Source organism: Dipodomys spectabilis, unplaced genomic scaffold (genome assembly GCF_019054845.1).
Source record: "Dipodomys spectabilis isolate Male_0828 unplaced genomic scaffold, ASM1905484v1 ptg000235l, whole genome shotgun sequence".
NCBI classification, from domain to species: domain Eukaryota; kingdom Metazoa; phylum Chordata; class Mammalia; order Rodentia; family Heteromyidae; genus Dipodomys; species Dipodomys spectabilis.
This window is the reverse complement of record NW_024870912.1, coordinates 2,709,193-2,733,643: the sequence shown is the minus strand read 5'-3', so window position 1 is coordinate 2,733,643 and position 24,451 is coordinate 2,709,193. Positions and strand designations below refer to the sequence as shown.

At 40.0% G+C, this 24,451-nt stretch overlaps 1 protein-coding gene across 1 annotated transcript in view; it reads right to left on the bottom strand.

The window, feature by feature from the left end:
- The window catches only part of Arhgap28 (Rho GTPase activating protein 28), a 166,156-nt gene that overhangs the window by 10,097 nt on the left and 131,608 nt on the right, over window positions 1-24,451 (bottom strand). The window contains exons 7-14 of the mRNA XM_042699188.1: window positions 23,924-24,066; window positions 18,782-18,947; window positions 18,589-18,680; window positions 16,108-16,185; window positions 9,808-9,970; window positions 6,279-6,361; window positions 2,802-2,999; window positions 1,715-1,828 (exon numbers count right to left, since the gene is read on the bottom strand). Coding sequence (XP_042555122.1) covers window positions 1,715-1,828; window positions 2,802-2,999; window positions 6,279-6,361; window positions 9,808-9,970; window positions 16,108-16,185; window positions 18,589-18,680; window positions 18,782-18,947; window positions 23,924-24,066 — 1,037 coding nt within the window. The remainder of the gene's footprint in view (window positions 1-1,714; window positions 1,829-2,801; window positions 3,000-6,278; window positions 6,362-9,807; window positions 9,971-16,107; window positions 16,186-18,588; window positions 18,681-18,781; window positions 18,948-23,923; window positions 24,067-24,451) is intronic.

Sequence of the window (24,451 nt, the reverse complement as noted above, 5' to 3'; positions counted from 1 at the left end):
ATGACCAACATGAACTCTATACATAATGGACATGTTAAAATGAACCCCCTGTGACACAGGTGGATCCACTGCAACAATGAGATGTACAAGAGGTTATGTCGAAAAACGAACTTTACAACTTTGGGGGTGGGGAGGGAATGGGAAGGGATGGAAAGGGGAAGCAAAGGAGGAGGCAACAATGCTTGATAAGAAACGTACTCACTACCTTGCTCATGTAATTGTAACCCCTCTATACGGTATTTTCACAATAAAAAAATGAACCCCCTGTACAACCACTTGATGCTATTTTTTTTTGTTAAAAAAAGGAAAAATAAGAATGGACTCATGGTCCTTGTACCTGAAGTCATTTTGAAAATTACCAAAAAGAGAAGAGACACCTCGTGACTTTGGCAAACTCGTTAGCAGTAGGCTCCCCTGCCTCACTGCCCCGGCATTTACTGCTGCCTTGAACTTCCTTTTCCCCTTCCATTGCTGTCCATCCTTCAAGATGTAGTTCAGGCAACACTTTCTCCATGAGGTGATCCACAATTCCCATGCCTGAGCCGGTTATTCTACTTCTGTGCTACTTAGCAACTGCCCTAGTATACTGCTAAGGATTCAGGGCCATCAAACCCTTTACTTCCTAAACTTGCATATGTCCTTTTTCCTTTGTGTATGGTAATACTGGGGCTTAAACTCAGGGCCTAGGCACTGTCCTTTAGCTTTTCACTCAAAGCTAATGCCATACACCACTTGAGCCACAGCTCTACTGTAGCTTTTTGCTGGCTAATTGGAGATAAGAATCTCAGGGAATTTTCTGCCAGGGCTGGCTTTGAATAGTGATTCCCAGATCTCAACCTCCTGAATAGCTAGGATTATAACACAAGGCTTGGCAAAAATCCTTTTAAAACAAAGTGAGTTTCAAGTGTTTACATCTTCTTAAAGGTAAGTGCAATTAAGGCCTAATACTTAGTCATCCCCAAGTTTAGTTCAAACAATTGGTAATTTTTGTAAGACTTGGTTCCATTATATGTCATCACACAGCTGTAATCAGGCAAAATTTCCTGGGGGTGGGATGGATGTATGCAAAGATATTAAGGATTATTTACTGTTCTATTACTCAAACACTAAAGAAATTGCCATTTATTTGAGACTGGTTTGCCCTTGATTCTCGTTTACAAAAACTGAACTGCTGACTTGAGCATTTTTGGCAACCATTTCCACCATCTGGTAAGCCCTTGTAGGATATGAAACACTCTATATTCATGGGATAGGTATTGCAGCAATTTTAACCCAAACCATGTCATTCAAGAAAATGGAAAGACCACAGCGTTCTGTTTAGGAACATACTTCCCACAAAGTTTATACTTATAAGACTATAACATTTTTGGTTCTAAACTGCAAGCTACGTTGTGCTTCCCTTTGAGAAATAAAAGTCTAGGTCATCCTAGGAGCAAGTGGTTCCTGCCTAATAACCCTACCTACTCAGGAGGATGAGATCTGAGGATTATTGATTTGAAGCGAGCCAGGGAAATCAAGTGTGAGACTCTTATCTCCAATTAATCACCAAAAAGCCAGCAGTGAGGTGTGGCTCAATTGGTACAGCACCAACCTTGAGTGAGAAAAGCTAAGGGACGGTACCCAGACCCAGGACCTAAATGACACAAAAACAAAACAAAACAGAAACCTCCATCTAGGTTGTAAACAATCTGTGTCCTCTAATTGCGGTCCTTACCTCCCGTTCTATGGTCTTCCTCCTGAGTAGCTTTTTCATACTTGGGAGCTGTTTCTTTAACAACATGGTGGCTTCATTCATCCTTCTGACTTGGGTGATCAAGAAAGATGGAACCTGGAGAAGAAAAGTAGCTTGTGTCAAGGGAAAACACTAGACTGAAAGTATATAGACTCCTCCTGGCCACTGCAACCAGAGACAATGGCCTTTGTTCTTATGAAGATTAGAAGAAAGGGTGGATTTCTATTTAATAGTAAAGTTTGGGGGCTGGGAAGTTGGCTCAGTGGTAGATCGTTTGCCTTGCATGCCTGAGGCCCTGGGTTTGATTCCTCAGCACCACATAAGCAGAAAGAAAAAAGCCAGAAGTGGCGCTGTGGCTCAAGTGGTAGAGCACTAGCCTTGAGCTGAAGAGCTGAGGGACAGCGCCCAGGCCCAGAGTTCAGGCCCCATGACCGGGTCAAAAAAAAAAAAAAAAAAGTAAAGTATGCCAAATAGGAGCTCTTAAAGAATGTACTATCCCCTCCTGGTATCCCAGGGGATTGGTTACAAGACTCTTTCAGGTACAAGATCCTTGGATGCTCAGCATTTCCTTATATAAAATGGCAAAAGATCTACATGTGTTCTCATATGTGTGTATGTGTGCAACACACACACACACACACACACACACACTCAGGGCCTGAGTGCTGTCCTTGAGCTGTTTTGCTCAAGACTAGCACTCTACCATTCTGAGCCACAGCTTCCCTTCCCATATATTTTTAATCCATCTCTAGATGACTAATCATACCTAACAGAATGTAAGTGCTGTTTAACTTGTTGTTTTGCCTATTGTTTAGGAAATATTCACAAGAAAAAAAATGTCAGTTCATATTCAGTACAGACACAATTTGCAGGGAATGTATTTAGTCCGTGGTTGTCAGCCTCCAGAGAGGCAGCACTGTGGGTGTGGAGGCCCAGCTGGGTCTGAAGACACAAGTCAACTGGGATTCTCTTCTCCAACTAAGGGAAGTATCCCATTGCGGGGCCTTTATGTTTCCTGCAGGTTGGTGGCTTCCTACAGGAGCCTGACAGTAACCTGTCACACAGTTACCTTCCACAGAATGTTCTGATACTTGAGCATGAGCCGGATGATGTGCGCTGCGGTGTTTGCTAACTGTAGCTCTTCACAGTCGGAGTGTTTGCTTCTGCTGAAGAAGAGGTTTGGCGCCATCACAGTGGAAATGTTCCACACACTCATTCGGTTTTTTGATTCGTTGGCAATCACTTTACTGAAGAATTTCATCAAGGCCTAACAAGAACAGAATTATGTCAGAACATTATAAATTATTAAAAGCTCCACTGATTGTGGTCACTTCTCTTCCTTGGGCCACACTAGGGATTGATAGTCTCAAGCTTTTGCCTTGATAGACTTAGAACTTGATCATCCTACTTCTGTCTCTTGAGTAGTTGGGATTACAGATGTATGCCACCAGACCTAGACAGCTACCACTCAATTCTATACACTGGGCTGCTGGGAAAATGTTAGATGTATGGGATGCGTAAAATGTGTCTTCCTTCCCCTTTAATTACTTAAAAGTATAAGAAAGAAGGTGAGCAGTGTCTTCAGTTGTCTGGTCCATAAAAATATTCATAAATTTATTATATTGGAGGCTATGTAAACAGCTTGCATTTTCTTATTTTCTTTTATCTTAAACAACTTTGACAAATGTTAAAATTAAACATGAACCAGGGCTAGAGAAAACACTGAGGCTCAAATAAACATGAAATGTAGTTTTGTTGTGAAGAACAAAAAGTACCTCTTAAAAAATATCCTCAAATCTTTACTGTTGAAAACAATTTATTGCTTCCGTGGGAAATGAAAACCAATTTAAACAACACGAGTTACTCATTTGAAAACCAATTTAAACAACACGAGTTACTCATTTCTCAGCCCAAATGTCAACTCAGTTTACATTGTTTTACTTTTTGATGGTGGCCGAATACATCCATGATGTTCAATGTATATATGAGAGAATGGCACCAGCAACTTGCGGGGATGGATGGGGTTGGGAGACTTGGGTGATAAGGACTAAGGAAGCGACATTGATCAAGATGCACTGTACTCATACACTACACGTTGAATTGAAATCCCTTTGTACAACTACTTAAAGATAATAAAAAATTACTTTTTTCAGTGCCATTTTTATCACTTTTTTTTTTTTTTTTTGCTTCTTTTTGCTTGTTTGAGACATAGTCTTGTTAAGTTACCTAGCTGGCCTCAACTTTTCTGTGTAATGCAGGCTGGTCACAAACTTACAATCCTCCTGCCTCTTCCTCCGAGAGTACTGAGCTTATAGGTGTATGCAATAAAACCTGTTTTTGATACTGCTTTTATTAGTTCTTAATATTTTTATTAATATCAATATTTTATTTTATAATTTTACAATCACAATGTTTCATATTTATATTATTTTTATTAAGTAGTTGTACAAGGAAGTTACTATTCAGCAAAGCAGTTTATGAATACAATGAGCCTTGATCAATGTCATCCCTTTCAACATTCTCACCCATCCCCCTAACCCACCCTTCCCTCACTTTTCTTACATTTTGTAAGCTATATATTGAAAATTTCAACGGGCCACAGGCAGGAAGATGCCAAGTGTAGCTACTATAAGCATTAAAATGAAAAAAAAAAAAGATTTGAGAAACCTGAAAAGTTTGTGGAATCGTCAAAATACAGGTATTTTTGCGAACCATCAAATATACTGAGAAGACTCAGATCCCAGAAGGAAGCTCTTTGTATTTTCAAATTTGGATCCCACTAGAGGTTTTATTTTGTTTTGTTTTTACCAACATAGAGCAAATAAATAATTTAAATAAAGAGAGGGATAACTGGATGAAGAACTATAGAATATGATTCTATCAAACATTCTATTACATGCTACAGGAGAAAACATGCTCTGAGCCTCATTTTCCCAATCCAAAAAATGAGATTCTATTTGGCATTGTCTAAAATTCCGACATCCTAGAATTTTTGAAGCTGCATTATCTTCATATGTTTTCAAACACAGAGATTTTAGAAATTTCCTTTAACTCAATGATTTCAAATTTCTTCTTCAAAGACCCTCATTAGATTTCTTTTTTTTTTAATTGTGAAAATACCGTACAGAGGGGTTACAATTACATGGGCAAGATAATGAGTACATTTCTTTTTTTTTTTGGTCGGCCGTGGGGCTTGAACTCTGGGCCTGGGCGCTGTCCCTCAACTCTTCAGCTCAAGGTGAGCGCTCTACCACTTGAGCTACAGCGCCACTTCCGGTTTTCTGGTGCTTTATTGGAGATAGGAGTCTCACGGTCTCTCCTGCCCGGGCTGGCTTTGAACCGTGATCCTCAGATCTCAGCCTCCTGAGTAGCTAGGATTACAGGCGTGAGCCACCAGCGCCCGGCATGAGTATATTTCTTATCAAGCATTGTAGCCTCCTCCTTTGTTTCCCCTTCCCATCCCTTCTCATGCTCCCCCCCCATCCCCGCCCCGCACCAAAGTTGTAAAGTTCGTTTTCCACATAACGACTTGTATATCTCATTGTTGCAATGGATCCACCTGTATCCCTATTTAAAAGATTTGTTTTTCCCCTTCCCCTCCACAAATTATACTGAAATCAAATACAGTGAAAGCAGGGGTTATACTGTGGGGGAGGGACATACAAAGCAACAAAGAAATAATCTTATATATGTGTTAGAAACAATCGCATGAAAGAAAAAAACATTTGAATACATATCTTAGGGTTCATTTCCCTAACATCAACTTACCTGACCTTTTCTGCTTGTCTCAGACATATACTAGTTATTGCAAATAAGGGAAACCATGGGACCTATGTTTCTTTGGGCCTGACTTACTTCACTTAATATAATTTTTTCCAAGCCTTTCCATTTCTTAGCAAAATGGGATAATGTCATTCTTTCTGATGGAGGCATAGAATTCCATTGTGTATATATACCACATTTTCTTGATCCCTTCACCTACTGAGGGGCATCTGGGTTGGTTCCATATCTTAGCTATAGTAAATAATGCTGCAATAAACATAGTAGTGCTGGTAGCTTTAGTATGGTCCGACACTCTGAAAACATTACAGGATGGAAGAGGAGAAACCCTAGGTCTTGTTGGCATAGGCCAAAATTTTCTTAATAGAGACCCAAAGATTTCTTTTTCCTTTTTAAACAATTAGACTGAAGTGAGAAGCCGAAGATCAATAAAGACATCTTGTTTATATGTTGTAACTTACAAAATGGCCTTGTTTACTTCTGACACAGAACCATTTAGGCCTCTCATCTCTGTTTCCCCAATCCTAATACCTTCCTTGGCAAGTGGCTAGATAGCTAAAATTCCTCTCATGAATGCAATAAATGAAGTTCAAAAGTTCAAGGAAGACTAGAGAATGGCCCTCCTTATTGTCCTCCTAGGCAATGGCGGCATGGAATGGCAGCAGCTCTGCAGCTTACTCCACTGCTCTGGAAATCGTCATCTCTGCTTCTATTTCCTCCGAGCAATACAAGCTCCACAACAGATCATGAGGTTACTATGACGTACCTGGGCTGTGTCTCGGTTGGCATCAGGCAGGGCCATGACCATGAGGTGTAAGGCTTGAAACTGCACTCTTATGTGAGGCCCTCCTGATGAGAAAATAGAGGTAATCACAGGCTTGAAACAACACAGATGCCTCCTGACAGCATTTCCTGCTAACATCTGCTGACACAGGAGGGCTCCTGACAGTTCTGGGTGGCAAGGCCTCATAAATTTTGTTCACTTGGACAAGAGCCTGGGCCTGTCAACTCCCCTCCAACCCCACAATGCCTTTATAGGAGCATGGCAGTGAGGTTCTCACAGTAATTCTGGATTTGTATCCCATTTCCCCTGTGAAGTGATTTCACAGACCTAGATGCACACTTGTGCTGTAAGTAGAAGGCTTTCAGCTCAATTCAAGAACAATACACATAAGAAAGCAGCAACATATAACAATCAGGAATGTATATTCTAGAATCAGGTTCAAATTCTGCATCTATTTCTGAGTTACTACATGAGCTTGGGCGGCTTTATATATTTATCTTGTGCTGGTACCAGGCCTTGAACTCAGGACCTTGAGTTCCTCACTTGGCCTTTTCACTCACAATTGGTGCTCTATCACTTGAGCTACAGCTATAGTCTAGCATTTTGCTGGTTAATTGGAGATGGCGTCTCACAGCCTTTTCCACCTGGCTTTGAAACATGATCCTCCAGGTCTCAAACTACTGAGTATATAGGATTACAGGTCTTGGCCACTAGTGCCAATCTGAGCAGGTTATTTAATTCTTCATTGCTCCTATTTTACCATCTGTAAAATGGAAGAAATCATATCTAACCTACCTCATAATGCTATATGGCTGGTATAGGATAAAATGTGTTAGTATATACATGTGATTAAGTCAGTACCTGAATTCAGCCATTGTATCCAGTGTGAGGGATCTTGTTTTGATGACTAGTACCACTTATTTGACAGTATAGGTATTTTGGGCCTTGTGCTTTTGAGGCAAGTGCTCTAATACTTGAGCCATGCCACCAGCACATTTTGCTTTGGAGTCTCATGTTTTTGCCCAGAATCAGCTTTGAGAGTTCCAACAAAGTGACTAGTTAAGAGTTTTAGAGATTGTAAGGCATTTTATTCCTTAAAGACACAAGATGGCGCCATAAAGCTGCATTTATACATTGTGTTTCTATCTTCATAGGAAAATCCACAGCCAGCCATGATGAAAATTTATAGTACACCTGAGAATCCAGGCTTTCCTTCATTTCTCTGTATCTACCCCAAATGGTCTCTTGGTGAGGAGTTCCTGCAAGAAAGCATTGTTCTCAAGCTGAAGGAAAATCTAGTTCTACTCCATGGCCAATGGGCCATCAGTTGGCCATGGACCACTTAATAAAGTTACTGCATTTTATACTTGTGGAATACTCTGGTGGTAAGGTGGGTCCTGGAGGCTAAATGTGCCAGTTTGGGAATGAATGGCAAGTGGATGCACCATGGAATAATGCAGAAGTGGGAGACATCTAGGATCTAATAGGATCTAATTTCAATGTCCCAGCATAACTCATATGTGGATTTTAGATAATAATGTCAAATTTGTAAACCATACTCGACACAGGTCCAGGAGGTCATGGAAAATGTCTACTGTACACTGACATGAGCTTGTCCTGTCTGAATCGTGGGGCCTATCAGGAGCATTTCTCTGTACAAAGCACTTAAGGACAGATCACACATTATTTTTGTGATCAGCTGGAGGCTTGGGGCTGTATGGAATCTTTCAGTACGATTTAAAATCACCTCTAGGTTAAAAAAAAACCAATAGATGCAGAAGTAGGCTTGGACATTTTCTATTTCTTTCAATTACAGAGAAATTCTGGTTTCTTTCACAATTAAAAGTCTACTTTGGCAAATAATCTATTTTCATTTTACTTAGGCAAGTTGGCTGACATTGCTTTGTGGTTAATATTTCATAGTTAATTCAGTTAATGCACTCTGGTAGAGAATACTCTTTTTCCACAGGTCATTATTTTCCTAGGAAAATAGTGCTTTGCAGGAAAATGCTTTTCCTGCAAGTCTCTGTAGCCTGACTGGGCTTTAATTGTGTTGGCAAATTTGTACCCAAGATAGAAAAGAGAAAATAATTACATAAGTGGGAAATAATCTGTGTTTTCTGAACTCCACTGACTATCAAAAGGGTAGCTTAAGCTGAGCACTGGTGGCTCATGCCTAGGATCCTAACTACTTAGGAGGCTGAGATTCGAGGATTGAGATTCACAGCCAGCTGGGGGGAAGGAAAGTCAGTGAAACTCTATACTCCAAATAACTACTAAACAGCTGGAAGTGGAGTGGTTCTCAAGTGGTAGAGTGCCAGCCTTGAGCATAAAAATTTAGGAACAGTGCCTTCTCCCTGAGTTCAAGCCCCACTACCAGCATAAGAAAATTAGAATAAGTAAAATAGTTTCTTTGTCTGTCACAAAGACAGAAAGGATTATTTTGTGAATATGGTTTAATACAAAATTTTACAATACATTTGTGACTATGGTTTGATACAAAATTAGGAACTACTAATTTCTAGCACAAAATTTTCCATGCAGCTTATAATGAATCATTACTTCTCATTGAAATTTTAATAATTTCATAGTTCTAGTCAACCTTTGGAAGGCTGTAGACGGCATATACGGATATCACTTAAGCACACAGCATTATAAAATTTAAATCTGCAAGGTAGCATTTTCAAATTAGAAAAGTTCCCATCAAAGCCTGAATGTGACTTTTAGTCCCACATGTAAGTGTTACCTAGAGCTGAGCAGGGCCAATGTCTCTCGCATCTGCCTATGACCCTTTCCTGACCTGGAAGAAACCCTATCTATTTCACATGCATTAAATACTTTGGCTTGTGACCTTCGTGACCCCATGTTAACAGTCAAAGCCCACCATTTAACCTCCTCTCATTCCTTTCTTGTCACATTCTCTACAACATTCAACCTTTATGATCCAACCGTGTTGAATTACTCCCTGCCTGCCAAACACAGCACCACAACACACCACCCTGTGCTTTTAATCAGGTAATTCACATTCGATTTAATCTACAAGACTTTGTAATTTCCAAATCATTATGTAATTCTATCATTTTCAGAGTCATGAGGTGAAGCATCTATTACATGGAGGCGCATCATCAGGCCCAAGGCCTCAGGTTTAGAGAAAGAGGCCTCAATCTAGGCACTGTTCTAGCTGATTTCGTGCAATACCCAACAGCACCCTGACAAGTAGTTATTATCTGTAATTTAAAGCTTCTGCAGGTGAGGCTCAGAAATTTTGACTGTAGGGCTAACGCATAGTTGCCCAGGAATTCAAATCTTAAGATCTTGGTCGTTCTGCAATTTTCCCTCTGCCCTGTAATGATTATAAAGCTCCTTAGGTCATGTCTAACAGACTTAAATATGTGAGTATCAAGCTTAAAATTTCAGTATTATGATCATGTTTAGGATGCATCTGTCTTCTGCTGCTTCTTTACAGCCTTCACACTTTTTAGACTGTTCACACGGAACTCCTTCCACTTACTTTCCAATAGAGTGATGAAGGCAGGGATGTATTCCACGGGGAAGAGAGAGGTGGGTAGTTCTCTGAAAAAGGCTTTCAGCATGACAGCAGCTTCTCTATGGCACATTTTGTCCCATTTAAATTTATCGGCATTAAATTTGGCATCCAGTTCTTCACGGTATTGCTGAAACCAAGGAAGACAGCCAATAGGCAACAACTTTTACCATCTTACCCTTTTTGCCCCCGTTGAAGTCTACTACCATTGCTACATTAACCACTTCTGTCAGTAGATTTATTTTTAAAATAATCCTGACCTTAAATGGCTAATTCTACACAATTATAAAAGTTCCTTACTTGGCTCCTAATTCATTTCTGTGGCTTTGGCAGGAGATCACCATCCCCACATGACAAATGCACTGCTAGATTTTGACAAAGCCTCCACTCCCTTCTTCCACAATCCCTTCTGCCATCCTCATCTCCACTTCCAAATTAGACCAAGAATGTGCATCTCTCAGCAAGTTCACATGTACAATGAGAGCATCCCAGCAAAGAAACTCTGACCTCACTCCAGCAGGCAGCCTGATGACATCTTCCTAGAGCAGATACAGTAGAATTTTATGCCAACACACACACACACACACACACACACACACACACACACGCACACCTGACATCCTTTCTAAGGTTTAGAACACAGTGCACACACTCTTGGGGAAAAAGAAAAAGCATTATGCCTTCATAAATTGTACTTGGCTCATAATCTTTACATTACTAACTCATCTGACTTATCCACTCACTGTGTTCCTTTACCAAAGTCAAGTTCAGGTTCTGCTGTTCCTTTGAACTGTTTACTTATAGGCATCCTTAATGGACACCTGCAAGTAATTTAGTTTTGTTTTCTCTTTATAACCAGCCACGGTCAGTTTGTACATTGCAGCTTTTCCTACCAAGATCATCTCATTAACATAGGACCGCAAATGCTTTCACAGTTGCCAGTCTGGAAAACACAGCTCCCTGGTAAGGCAGGTTTCTTCTAGAGCTGCTCTGAGTCTGACCCAGCCAACCACTGGCCCTTGTTGATGATATCAAAGAACAGAAAGAACAGTTTCTTTTTGCCCTGCAACCTAACAGGAATAATAGAGCTAATCACATGGTCCTTAATTGATAAATACATGTGACAGAGCTTTACAATACAGAAAAACCATCCTAGAACAGACAAGACTTGCATGCCTGAGTGGGCCGGTGGTGGGGGAGGGGGAAGAATGCATGATATCCTTGCTGTGCCTTTAGGAACAGGTGGAGGAAAGGAAGGTTTTGGAACCTGGGCTTGAGGAACAATAAAGAGTTCACTGGCCAAAGAGAACACACAGGGGCCTGGATAGAGGAGCGGCTCATGACACAAATGTCTGGAGAACCAGGGTTTCTGAGAAGCAACTGCCAGGTCAGCATTGCTGGAACAAGGACCAGGCATGGGATGCTGATTAGAACCACATGAGGGCTATTCATACTCAGTTGTATGAGTACCAACAGCAAAACCACTGGGCACATCTCTGAGCAAGGGAGTGACAAGGCTAGATTTATCTTTCCTGATGGCAGACAGAAGAATTATTTCAGAAGGTGTGGAACTTGTTGTAAGGCAGAGAGACAAGAGGCCTCTGTTATTGTTATTGTTATCTGTTATGGAGGATCAATGAAGGAGACTAACTTGGGCATGTAGTTGTAGGACACAGAGGAGGCGGGTGCACATAAGAGGGACAATGCCTACTGTGGTGACGAATTAACTATGATAATGAAAGGGAGAACTGATTGTCCAATGTCAGGGTGCTATTGCACAATAGGGTGATGGTAAGTAACAAGAGAAGACTCTATGTCTCAAGAAACTATAAGAGAGGATTTGAATGTTTTCATCATAAAGAAATGATAAATGTGTAGGAACATAGATAGGCCCACCCCAGCAGAAACATTGTGCAATGTATGTGTATCTAAATACATGGTATTAAGCAAATATGTATCATTTTCCATATATCAACCCAAACTAGAAGTTTAAAAATAACTTCCCTGGAATGAGATGGGATAGCAGTACATGCTCACAGAGTGTGGCCTGGCACTGAAGAGAAAGCTTGTGCTGTCTCCTCCTCGTACGTCTGATCTACCTTCAGTGTCATTTCAGCAGAGGCCACCTCCCCCCCCATTGGTAGGTGTGACTCTGGGGATTAAAATGTCATCTCGTCTTAATAGCCAGAGAAACAATGTGTTTGGGTTCCAACAAGAGAAGACTTGAAAAGCCAGGCACCCTGTGGCAACCTAGCTACTCCGGAGTCTAGGATCTGAGTTCTGAGGATGGAGATTTGAAGGGCAAGAAAATCCATGAGACTTGTATCTCCAATTAACCACAAAAAACCAAAACTGTGGCCGAAGTGCTAAAGTGCTAGCCTTGAGAAAAAAAAAAAATACTAAGGGACAGTGTCCAGGCCCTAAATTCAAGCCCTAGTGATGGCACAAAACAAAACAAAAAAGAACAAACTGGAGCCTGTAAACAGAGTTCCCATGTGGTGACCCCAGATGTGAAATCTCAGAAGCCTGGTATGAATTTACCTGGTCAAAGGCAGGGCATTAAGAGGATAAAATTCCATGTTTTGTGTCTATAGTTACTAAGAAATTAGGTGGGTTCATAAATTCTGTCCTTAGATCCCTTTTGAGCTTAAAAGTAGCCTGCTTCAATTTCTATTTCTATCTCCTTTCTTCCCCCTTCCTTCCTTCCTTTTCTTCTCCTCTCTCCTTTTCTTCTCCCCTCTCTCTCTCTGTTTCTCTCTCTCTCTCTCTCTCCCTCTCTCTCCCTCCCTCCCTCTCTGTCTCTCCTTCCCTCCCTCTCTCCCTCACTCTCTCTCTCTCTCTCTCTCTCTCTCTCTCTCTCTCTCTCTCTCTCCCCCTTCTTCTCTCCATCTTTATTCTGTCTCAATACTGGGGCTTCAACTCAGGGCCTTGCACCCTCACTTCATTCTTAAGGCTGGCACTCCTATGCAGCCAGCCTACTTGAGTTTCTGAGGCTGCTTCACACAAAGACAAATGGAAGGCCTGTAGCCATCAGCTACAGGCTGCCTCTAAAGAATGGAAATGAGTCAGAAAGAAAACCTTATGTGTCAAATATTCTGCCTCCCATTAAACATATTCTCAGTGCTGGGCTCCAATTTCTGCCATGTTTTGAAAGAAAATCATTGAACACACAAAGCATTCAATTGCTTCCAAATGCTTTGTAGCCTCAAATATGAGAACTGACTTCACACTTGTGTCTGTTTGGCTATAAATTCTAGCAGCTTCTTCTCAGGACTGCAGCCTGTCCATCTTATCAAGCATCTAAATCAAAGAGTCTGGCTGAGCTGTTGCCCTTACTGGTTGGTGATATTTACTTGGCACAAATTCAATACTAACAGAGGATTTTTTTTTTAAAAAAATGACTTTCTCCAAGCATGTTCTTAGAAAAAGTCCAGTGGATGAAGTTACAAGCAAAACCAAAAGAAACCAGCCAACCAACTAATGAACCATCCAAACAAACAAAGTAAGATTGTCTAGGATTTAAATAAAGGAAAGGAATAAAGACCCCTCCAACACATCACATCACAATGCCTCTCTGACTTTCTGTTTCTGTTCACTGCCCCAAATTTCTTTCACATTGGCTTTGCTGGAGCTTGAATCATGAAACATCTGGATTGCATTTTTTTTTTTTTTTTTGGCTAACGAGCAGTGAAATAAATAGGCTGACACGATATAAAACCAAGACTTTGACCTAAATGTGGTTCAGGAATGCATGTGATTGTAAAAACACTCTGAACGATGATTAGCCTCTGATAAGTATTTTTTTTAAGCGACAACTGGTAAGAATAACTTCATTTTGGGTCTCTGATTGTATTACTAACCAATCAAACTGAAATCATTTTTGCCCTTGGATTTAGGACAGATTACCAGGCACCAGTGGATCATGCCTGTAATCCTAGTCACTCAAGAGGCTGTGATCCGAGGATCTCAGTTTGAAGTCAGCTTGAAGAGACATTACCCAGGCCATGAGCTCAGTCCAGGACTACGGAAAAAAATAATTAAGATAGATTTGTTTGGAAGTATATCTAAGAACCAACTATATAGAAAACTGGAACAAAAGCAGATTTAACTTAGAAAGCATAACTCTTAAGGAGTCTCTGGGAATGAAAATGCCTTCCTAAAGAACTTATGCCAATATTTAACCAACTCCTTTCTTAGGGAAGTCACAAGTCCCAACATGCCCTGATTACTGTCACTGGTAAGGCCCTTGTGCCCTGCTCAGATCTGCCTGCAAAAGAGAACTCACCACGTTTTACCGCACTCTCCCAAGGTGTCAGTCCCTCTACATATGCTGTCTGTCTGTCTGTCTGTCTATCTATCTATCTATCACTAATTTCTCATTCAATACTTTTCAATGACTAATTGTACTCATTTCCTAATACCTCAAAGATTTGATAATTCACTTTCTTCCTCAGCCTTACAAATTTTATTTTCCCTACGGGATTCTGGGCACTTGTCATTTTCTTTTTCCATTATCTGTCTTCATTAATTACTATCTTCATACATATACATCTTTCCCTAATTTTTAAAACATTGTTCGGTTTCCCTAGAAATTCTCCCTTAGCTGAAAATAATCCTACATGTTTGTAATCTCAGCACTCAGGAAGCTAAGGCAGGAAGATCTTGAATTTGAGACCAGCCTGGTCTTCATGGCAAGATCCTGTCAAAAAGATAAAGGACACAGAATCCTCACAAGGAGTATGGGTGGGTAAAAGAAGACTGGTGTTACAAAAAAAATAAAGGAAGAAAGATAGGTATCAAGAGGCAGAGGAAAAGAGGAAGAAAGGGAAGAAAGGAGGGAAGGACGAAGGAAGGAAGGAAGGAAGGAAGGAAGGAAGGAAGGAAGGAAGGAAGGAAGGAAGGAACGAAGAGAGGAAGAGAGGAAGAGAGGAAGGAAGGAAGGAAGGGTCTTAATCCCTGATTCTGATTTCAAAGAGTGAAGATTCTACTTTTTTATTATTGTTATCTTTAAGTAGTTATACAAAGAAGTTCCCGTTCTACAAAACAGTATATGAGTACAAAGTGTCTGACAACATTGTCATCCATCGCTCCTAACCCATCCCTTCTCTCACAGTATTCTCCACAGTATTGTGGAATAGTGATACTTTGTTAAAGTCACAAACACATTTTAACCTTCACAAGGCAAACTGTCATGATCATGGTCTATACAGTTTTCTACACATGCTTTGAAGAAAGCCCAGCCCACAGCTGGGTGTGGGGAGGTATAGGACCTTCCTCATTCCTTGATGGGAAGGGATTGTCAGGGACTGTCTGTGAGCTGAGCCCCTTCCATCTTTTTTGGAAATACCATGCCCCAGTAGCTCTCTTCCTCTGTTAATCGACTTCTGCGTGGACTCTCTGGAGGAGCCAATGGGTGCAGCCTATTCTGTTTATACTCAAATGTGACAAAGTCCTGAGATTCCTTGTACAAAAAAAAATCAATGCCCTCCCCAAATCACATACTAAGTGAATTGTGGAAGTGATACCTTTTTTTGGTCCTGAGAAAAACAACTCATGGATTTATTATTTAATGACCTTACCCAGGGGTGATCCAAGTACAGATAATAGCTCTTCACTTTGTGTACCCACCCGGAGATGCACTACGATATTTTTATTAGAAATTTATGAAAGCGCTCCATTTTTCAATGACTGTTTCTTGTACTATTCCATAGAGCCCACTATCTGATGGAAGTCAGAAGGCAGAGTGAATGGATTCATAGGCTTGGGTGATGGGTGGAATTAAACGTGGGCACTAACATTTCCATAAATGGAATTGGGTTTTACAACTGCTGAGTAAGTATTTCAGAGGTTACAGTCATTGCTAAAAATTCTTCAAAAACTTCAACTAAAATGAGAAGCAAAAGAGCAGCTGGTAATGGAAAGAAGGGCTCCTATGCTCTGGACTGAGTGATTTACGTGACCAAGATGAACACAACAAACTGACGTGGTTAACCCCAGTGACAGGGCAATGAATTACTCAAACTAAAATCAAGAACAGTTTGCAATGCTGAATGGATATGTTATTCCATTATTACTGGTTTAAAACTTATTGCTTTGCTTTTAAATTTAGAAGTGTCATAAAGCAGGTACTAAAGAAACCCTGGGTTGAACCAAGTGATAAAGTCAACTAAGCAAGAACAATGACAGACTAAACTAAATTCCTGCTGCTCATTTACTGGGTCTAACCAGCTTAGATCTCTAACCAGGAAGAGAGAAAATGTTGGGTACCTTGACCTTCGCAGTACATCCTGAAAGTCGAAAAATTCCTTCAGACTCCAGACCTGATTCTTCAACTTTCTCAAAAAACTAGAAAACAATGATATATTATCAATTAAGCATTTATACATAATTATAAACATCAGAAATTCAAACAATGATGATAGAAACTGATACAGTATCAAGCATACATATGTGTCTGTACTTGAAGGCCTTGGTAAATGTTCACAATCACCTATAAGGTCAACATTATCTTCAAATTTGCAAATGAGCAAATCTCTACTACAGCTATTCCACAGCTTTCCCAAAATATCCATCTCATAACATAGGAAATAACACTCTCCAGCATGAACTCTTAACCACTTATAATATGCTTTATAACATATAATATAAAATTTAACAATTTAAGATCAGATTATTGCCTATCTTTCTGAAAATTGAACAGTAAGAAATGATTCTAAAACTATCATCCTTTGCTACCACTATCCTGGTTAAGAACCTGTAGGAGTCAGGCACAAGTAAGCTCATGCCTGTAATCCTGGCTACCAAGATGGCTGAGATCTAAGAATCATTGTTAGAAGCCAGTCCAAGCAGACAAATCTGAGAGGCTCTTATCTCCAATTAGCCAGCAAAAGCTGGAAGTAGAGGTGCAGCTCAAATGGTAGAGCACCAAGCAGTAAGGGTTCATAGCTCAAGCTCCAATACCTCTACACAAAAACAAAAAAGAAAGAAAAGAAAGAAGGAAAGGAAAAAAGGAAGGAAGGAAAAAGAGGAAGAAAGAGCCTGTAGGAATGCTAGAAAGTCTGACCAAGGATCTAGCTAGAAATTATGGAAGTTAATGACTCTCATCAGCTCTTGTGATGGTAATGATGAATATTAATGTTAAGCTGTCTGTGTAATGCATATCAGACCCAGTTCACAGTTCTTCACTTGTATTGACTCACTTCATCTTGGCAATCATGAAGTAAATACTATTATTCTTCCCATCTACTGCTGAGGAGTTAAAGGCACTGAAAGGATAAGTAACCTGTCCAAATTCACATGGTGACAGGGATTCCAGATCTCTGCTACCTGATACTTGGGCCTATAGTAATTCTTTAAGCATGGAGAGAACTATTTAAGAAGAAACGTAAGCATGAGAAGCCTCTCCCATAGAAGTGCGAGAGTTATACTAATCTCATTGTCTTCAAGAAAATCAGTAGTAATACAACTAACATCGACAGTTACTATTGTCACAGAAATCTACATTTAATCTGGCATTTATTGAGCATCTTCTGTTTAAGTTCATTTTCAGAGTTCTGAGCTTGGCTTTGTAGTGGCATGATACTATAACGTGTCAACATTTTTATACATCATTTAAAAGCTTTTTCATAGCTGGTTAATAGCTTGGAATTTTATTGATTTTCTATGACCTAAAATGCATTGAATTTTGTTATGAATTCTAAGTACTGTACAGAGGAGTTGCCAGTTACTAAAGCAGCTTATGAAAACAATGCTGTCACCCCTTCACCATTCTCGCCCCCCTCCAACTAGCCCCCTTTCTCTTCCTTTTCTTCATTTTGTAGTATATACCATGAAATTTTAATTGTGCCACTGGATGTCACTGTTGAATAAATGCTGTCTATAAAACAAACTTAGAAGTAAACCAGCAATGATATCCACAGACAAAGTCACATTGGATCGTTGAGATAATGTCATTTAAAAAATTTAGTTTCACCCAAATTATTCTCTTTGTCTAATTGTACCCCATCTGCCCAATCACAAGCTGATTTTTAGATTTTATTAACCTTTGGAACGATCCATAAAATGATCACGAGTATACACGTAAAAAAAATCTTCTTATGGTATCTTGGACGTTCCACAAATACACTGTTAATAATACATAGTCATCTTTTTCCAGACAGAATAATCAAATACAAAGAGACATAAACATGTGCACAAATAGTATCTGAACAAGTAATGGACAAAACAGAATTGAAGGAAGCTGTGAGACGAAACATCTGTGTCCATCATTTGATGGATACAGTGTAACAGGCTCAAAACATCTGCAGCCGGAATGCTGGGGCGTCCATGTGGCATGTCCCCAGGGTTTCACGTGTTGGAAGCTGGGCGGCAGAGCCTAGTAGGAAATCGTTCTTGGGCCTTCCCCACTCTGTGGCTGTCTGGTGCTCTGACCTCTCCCTCTTACAGCACTGCAGTGGCACAAGGTGATGCAGCCCGAGAGGCGTTCACTAGCACATCACTAGCCTTCAAGGAGCCCATCCTCCGACATTTTGTTACAGTAATGAAAACTGGGTTAGTTCATCAGCCAAATAGCCTAAGCCTTTAGAGGCCATTTTGAGGATGCACTGAAGAAAGCTGGAAATCAGGAGGATCTGATAACTAGAAGGGGTTTTTAGTGTCATTAAGCCTAAAGGAAAACTCATTAGTAGGTTTAGAAAGGAACAAGTCACAGGAGGAAATCTGTTTCTCCATCATTTCCAGTCTACTCACTTTTTGTAATACAAACGGGACTTTCACTCCAGGATCTTTCTTTCGATCATTTTCCAGGAGAACTGTAAGTGGCACTCCAAAAATCCCATTGTCTTCATTATACCATAGGCAAGAGAGAGAGAAAAAGGAATTAGAAAAGCACTCACTTATTCTAGTGTGTGACATCACAACCAGAAGGGTCTGTCTTAGTTACCTCGCCCTTTTACTTTTTCTGTTTTGCTTCTTTTTAGCTGAATTCTGAAGGCGTCAAAAAAGGCAGTCAATTCAATCAGAGACAGATGGCGGATTTTCTTCATGTCTTCTGCAGACAAATCTCCTGCTTCAGTTAACCCAAATCTGGTTTTCTGTATAAAAAATTTCTGCAATGAAGAGTGATGATAGTTATTTTCTTACGGCAGAAAAAGTTATTGGGCCATCATTGAAATGCCATTTGGATATTTGAAATGTGTGTAGAGACACATGATCTCGCAAAAAGTCTCCTAGAATAGGTTCTGTATAACATTTGCAGTTCTCTATCATGCTAATTAGAAGCAAATAGTAGTGTAGTCTGAAGGGTATAACACTGCTGCAGAAACTGCTTTCCCATAAAGAACAACCTGGGTGGTCAAACACCATAAATGGCCAAGCATCATACGGAATGTGCATGGCATGGACACTTAATCTGGATTATGTGCAGAATATGCATTCAAGACCACACACATAGGTATATCCCAGGAAAGCTTGGAACAGATTTTTGAGGGGAGAGGCAATCTCCTTTAATCAGGCTTCATGTTATACTTCAAAAGACACATACTTAATAGTCTGCAGATCAAGACTGGTAACATGTGCTTGCTGAGATGGCAGTTATTCTACCTTAAATGTCAAAGCTAGGTCTTGGCATGGTGGAACAGAGATAGGAGGATCACTATTCAAGGCCAGCCTGGACAGAAAGCAAGCAAAACCCTGTCTCTTTTATGGCGGTGGATGTCTACAACCTCAGTTACTAGGGAGATGTGGATATGACGATCATAGGCTTAGGCCAGCCCCAGGCAGGAGGTACATGACCCTATATGAAAAATAACTACAACAAAAAAGCGCTGGGGACATGGCTTACATAGCAAGTGCCTGCTTGGCATTGAGTTCTAGCTCCAGTGCTGAAAAACAAATCAAATTTAGGTGATTCTAAATTCTTAAAAATGCAAAATTCACAGAGAAGGTAAATAGTCTTATTCTTTTGATGACAATGCTATTGCTATATTCTCCATTTTCATGCTGAGAAACAAAATACACAACCTCCCCCAATACCTCAACCATCTGGAAATATGAAGTATAAGCAATAAGTAAGAGGAATTTGAATATAATATCCATGAGTATATTTTCTCTCAGAAACCCTGGTATTGAGAAATATACTAAAGCATAGTTTTAAGTTCCAGGCTAGAGATGAGGCTCAGGGGTATAGTGCTAGTAAGCACAGGCTCTGGGTTCCATCTCCAGCAGCACAGAGCATGGTTTCCATAGGGCTCTGTGACTCGGAGTTCCCATGAGGTTATTCATGGAACTCACACATATTTAAAAGTGAATCAATAAGCTGTAGTACATGGTTTAGGGCATACCTTAGGCCGTTACATGGTTAGTTCTGTTACTTTCTTCCTGAGACCATGGTCCTCCATGCAGTTATATTAATAACAGGAGTATAAACAATGAAACAATTACTGTGTGGTAAACCCTTTATAAGTTCTTCATTACAGGCTGATCTGTGCTCAGGGGAGCCAAGCCTTAGTGGGATACAGTTTGGATGGGGTTCTAGGAGCCAGGATCTCCTTTTGGAATGGATCTCTGCAAGGGTTCCCATGGCTCCCATCTTCTCCCCAGAGCATGACTGTACCTTGCGACATGGAGACTGTTTAGGGACCACACAGTTTTTAGAGTTAGACACACTCAGATTTTAATCTTATGGAGTTCTGGTATGTTTCCTGGACTCTTCAAGCCTGTTTTCCTCTCTGTATGATGGTCATGGTCATAAAGATCCACCTTACAAGGAATGCCTGTGTGGTGTCAGGTTTGTTGAAAGCACTCAGTGAGCCCCAGAGTGCTTGCCATCTTTTTCCACAGTTGTCTGGAAATGGCCCCTTTGGCACTGGAACTACCTGTGCCCTATTCTTCCTGCTGCTACCTCTGATCATCAGAGTGTTCAGGACTCCACAGAATGGGCTCTTCACACATTGCATTTGTTTAATGAATAACAATCACACCCATGTAGCATAGTTCTATATTAGGCTCTCAGGATATAACATATACATATACATATACATTTACCTGCCTTGTTTCAGGATTAAAAGTACAGAACTATTTACAAAGTACAGAATTATTATTTACTCATCTTGCAATAATACATTTTTCTTCTTCTTCTTCTTCTTCTTCTTCTTTATCCTGGGGTTTGAACTTTAAACTCAGGCCTCACACTTTACAGGCAGGCCCTCTATCCTTGACCCATGTGCCCAGTTTTTTTGTGCTTCAGTGATTTTTTTCAGGTAGGATCTCATGTTTTTGCCCAGGCAAGTCCCAGACTGTGATCCTCCTTGCCTATGTCTCCTGTGGGGCTGGGATTACAAACATACTGGGATGAGATGGGTTCTCACTAACTGTCTGGGCTGGCTGCAAACAATGATCTTTTCAATCACTACTGCCTAAGAAGTTATAGTTTATAACAGTTAGAGTGTAAGTCACCATTCTTGGTTATTTGTAATATTACAAATTCTTTAATTTGTTTTTTTTTTCCTGAGTTCAGTGACTGTCCTATATGCTGTCTCCCTTTGTTATTATGACCAGACTTTCTGTAGTAGCCCCTTATATTATATGATTTATGGGATTCGTGTGAAGTAAGGTTATGAACTATAAGAAAAATCACAATATAGATGACAACCCATTTCCTCTGTGCTGTAGTTTGGATCTGAAATGGTCTCCAGAGGCCCATGTTTTAGAGTCTCCATCATCAGCCGATGGAATGTGGTAAAGCCTTTACCAGGTAGAGTTTGTGGAAGGAAGTTAGGCCAATGCAGGTGTATCCTTGAAAGGGATATTAGGACTCTGAATACTTCCTGTTTCTTCTCTCTTTATTTTCTAGCCACCATAAGGTGAGCAGCTTGCTCTTTCTTTGCTCCTGCCATGATGTGCTATCTTACCACAGGCCCAAAAGAAATGAGTCAACTTATCAGGAACTGAAGCCTTCAGAGCTGTGGGTCAAAATAAACTTCCTCATTTTAAGTTGATTTATCTCTGGTATTTGTCACAGTAATGGAAAGCTAACTACCTATAAAATAGTATTCATGACTTATCCTCAAGCTGTACCTGGAGCTGCTAGGTATAGTCAGGCAAGCTGTGCACAGAATAACAAATTACGTCCCAGTTTCCCCTCTCTCCATGGTGGCCTGCAGCCCTGAAGCCCAGTATTTCCAGAGATTAAAAGGAAATTCTTGTCAGAGTCATTAAAGAAGTCACATTAAGTTACTGGTTGGATCAAGGAAAGTACAGGGGGTTAGAGTTACATGAGCAAGTACATTTCCTGTCAAGGATTGTTACATCCTCCTTTGTTTTCCCCTACCCTCTCTTCCCTCGCATCTCCACAAATACACTCCCTATCCCCCCACCCCCCTCCACCTCTTCCTGGCTAAACTGTAAAGTTCGTTTTTCAACATAGTGTCTTGTACATCTCATTGTTACAATGGGTCAACCTGTATCCCTATTTAAGCATTTTGTTTTTTTCCCTTTCCCTCCCCAAGCTAGAAGTATATATACAAGGGCACTGATATCAAATACAGTGAAAACAGGTGTTATACCGTGGGGGAGGAACATACAAAAAAAAACAAAAACAAAATCACATGGTACATTATAAATACTTTAGGAAGAAAGAAAAAACCACTTGTGTCCCCATCTTGGGGTTCATTTTGCTTAACATCATCTTATCTGGTCATATGTACATAGCTTTTGAATTTTCTGCTTGTCCCAGACATACAGTATATATTGCAAATAAGGGAAATCATAGGACCTATGTTTCTTTGGGCCTGGCTTACTTCACTTAATATAATTTTTTTCCAAGTCTTTCCATTTCCATATCTTAGCTATGGTAAATAATGCTGCAGTTAACATAGTTTGGTAGCTTTAGTATGGTCTTGTTTGTGATCATTTGGGTAAATGCCCAAAAGTGGGATTGCTGGGGCATAGGGGAGGGAGCTCTAGGTGGAGTCTTCTGAGGAACCTCCATACTGTTTTCCAAAGTGGTTGAACAAGTTTACACTTCCACCAACAATGCAGTAAGGTTCCCTTCTGTCCACATCCCCTCCAGCATCTGTTGTTCTTGATTATAGTCATTCTAACTGGGGTGAGGTGATATCTCAATGTTGTTTTGATTTGCATTTCTTTTATGGCTAGAGAGGTTGAGCATTTCTTCATATTTCTATTGGCCATCCTTATTTCCTCTTCAGAGAAGTTTCTCTAAGTCTTTAGCCTACTTGTTTATTGGGCAGTTGTTTCTTTGAGGATTTGTTGTTGGGGGATTTAATTTTTTGAGTTCCAGGTATATTTTAGATATGAGACCCTTATACACTGGAAAAACATTCCATGCTCCTGGATTAGAAGGATCAACATCATGAAAATGGCAATACTTCCCAAGGCTATCTACAAATTCAGTGCCATACCTATCAATATTCCAACCTCATTCTTCAATGATAAAAGAAGCAATCCAAAAATTCATATGAAACAATAAAAGACCCAGAATAGCAAAAACAATCCTTAACAGAAAGAATAGTTCTGGAGGAATGTCAGTACCAAATTTCAAACTCTACTACAAAGCCATAGTAATCAAAACAGCTTGGTACTGGCACAAGAACAGACCTCAGGACCAATGGAATAGAACTGAAAACCCAGAAATGAATCCACAGACCCATAGTCACCTAATCTTTGACAAGGGAGCTAAAAAAATAGAATGGAAGAAAGATAGCCTCTTTAGTAAATGGTGCTGGCAAAAGTGGTTATTCATCTGTAGAAAACTAAAGTTAGATCCTTGTATATCACCCTGCACCAGAATCAATTCCAAATGGATCAAAGACCTCAAAGTCAAAGCAGACATCCTGAAAACATTACAGGAAGGAATAGGAGAAACCCTAGGTCTCCTAGGCACAGGATGAAATTTTCTCAGTAGAGACCCAGAAACACAACAAATCAAAGAAAGGTTGGACAAATGGGATTGCATGAAGTTGCAGAGCTTCTGCATGGCAAAGGACATAGCTAGCAAGATCAATAGAAAGCCCATGGATTGGCAGAAGATCTTCACTAGCCATTCAAGGAAAGTTTTACTTACAGTTAAAGCACACTCTTCTTTCTTAATCTCAGACTTCTTACACTTATTTCTTTTTGGAGCATCTGCAATCATTTCTGAATACGATATTTCAAAGGACAGCTCTTCAGCTTCTGCTGGAATGTTCTTTTCTAGATAACCACCATCTTAAAAAGCAAGAAAAATTTGATGTGTATGTCATTTGGTCAATCAATACCATTTACTATAAAATAGGCACTAAGTAATTCCAAGGTACCTACACACACATAGATTAGACTATGCAGAGCATCAGATTCTCCCAAGTTTAGTTTGCAATGAACAATGTGTTGTCATCAGATGATCACAGTTTTTGTCATTATCTAAGAAACTTAAAATTCACATGATTTTTAACGTTTTTGATTTTTCTGTTTTATGAAGGTTGCTGAGGATTATTTTGCAGAATATTCTGATATTAAAATTGTATTTCATGAATGCAATTCCATTTTATTTTTTAGAGAACTGGAAGCCTGAGGCCAAGGAGAGGTACATGTGTTGGTGGGATCCTGCTCAAAA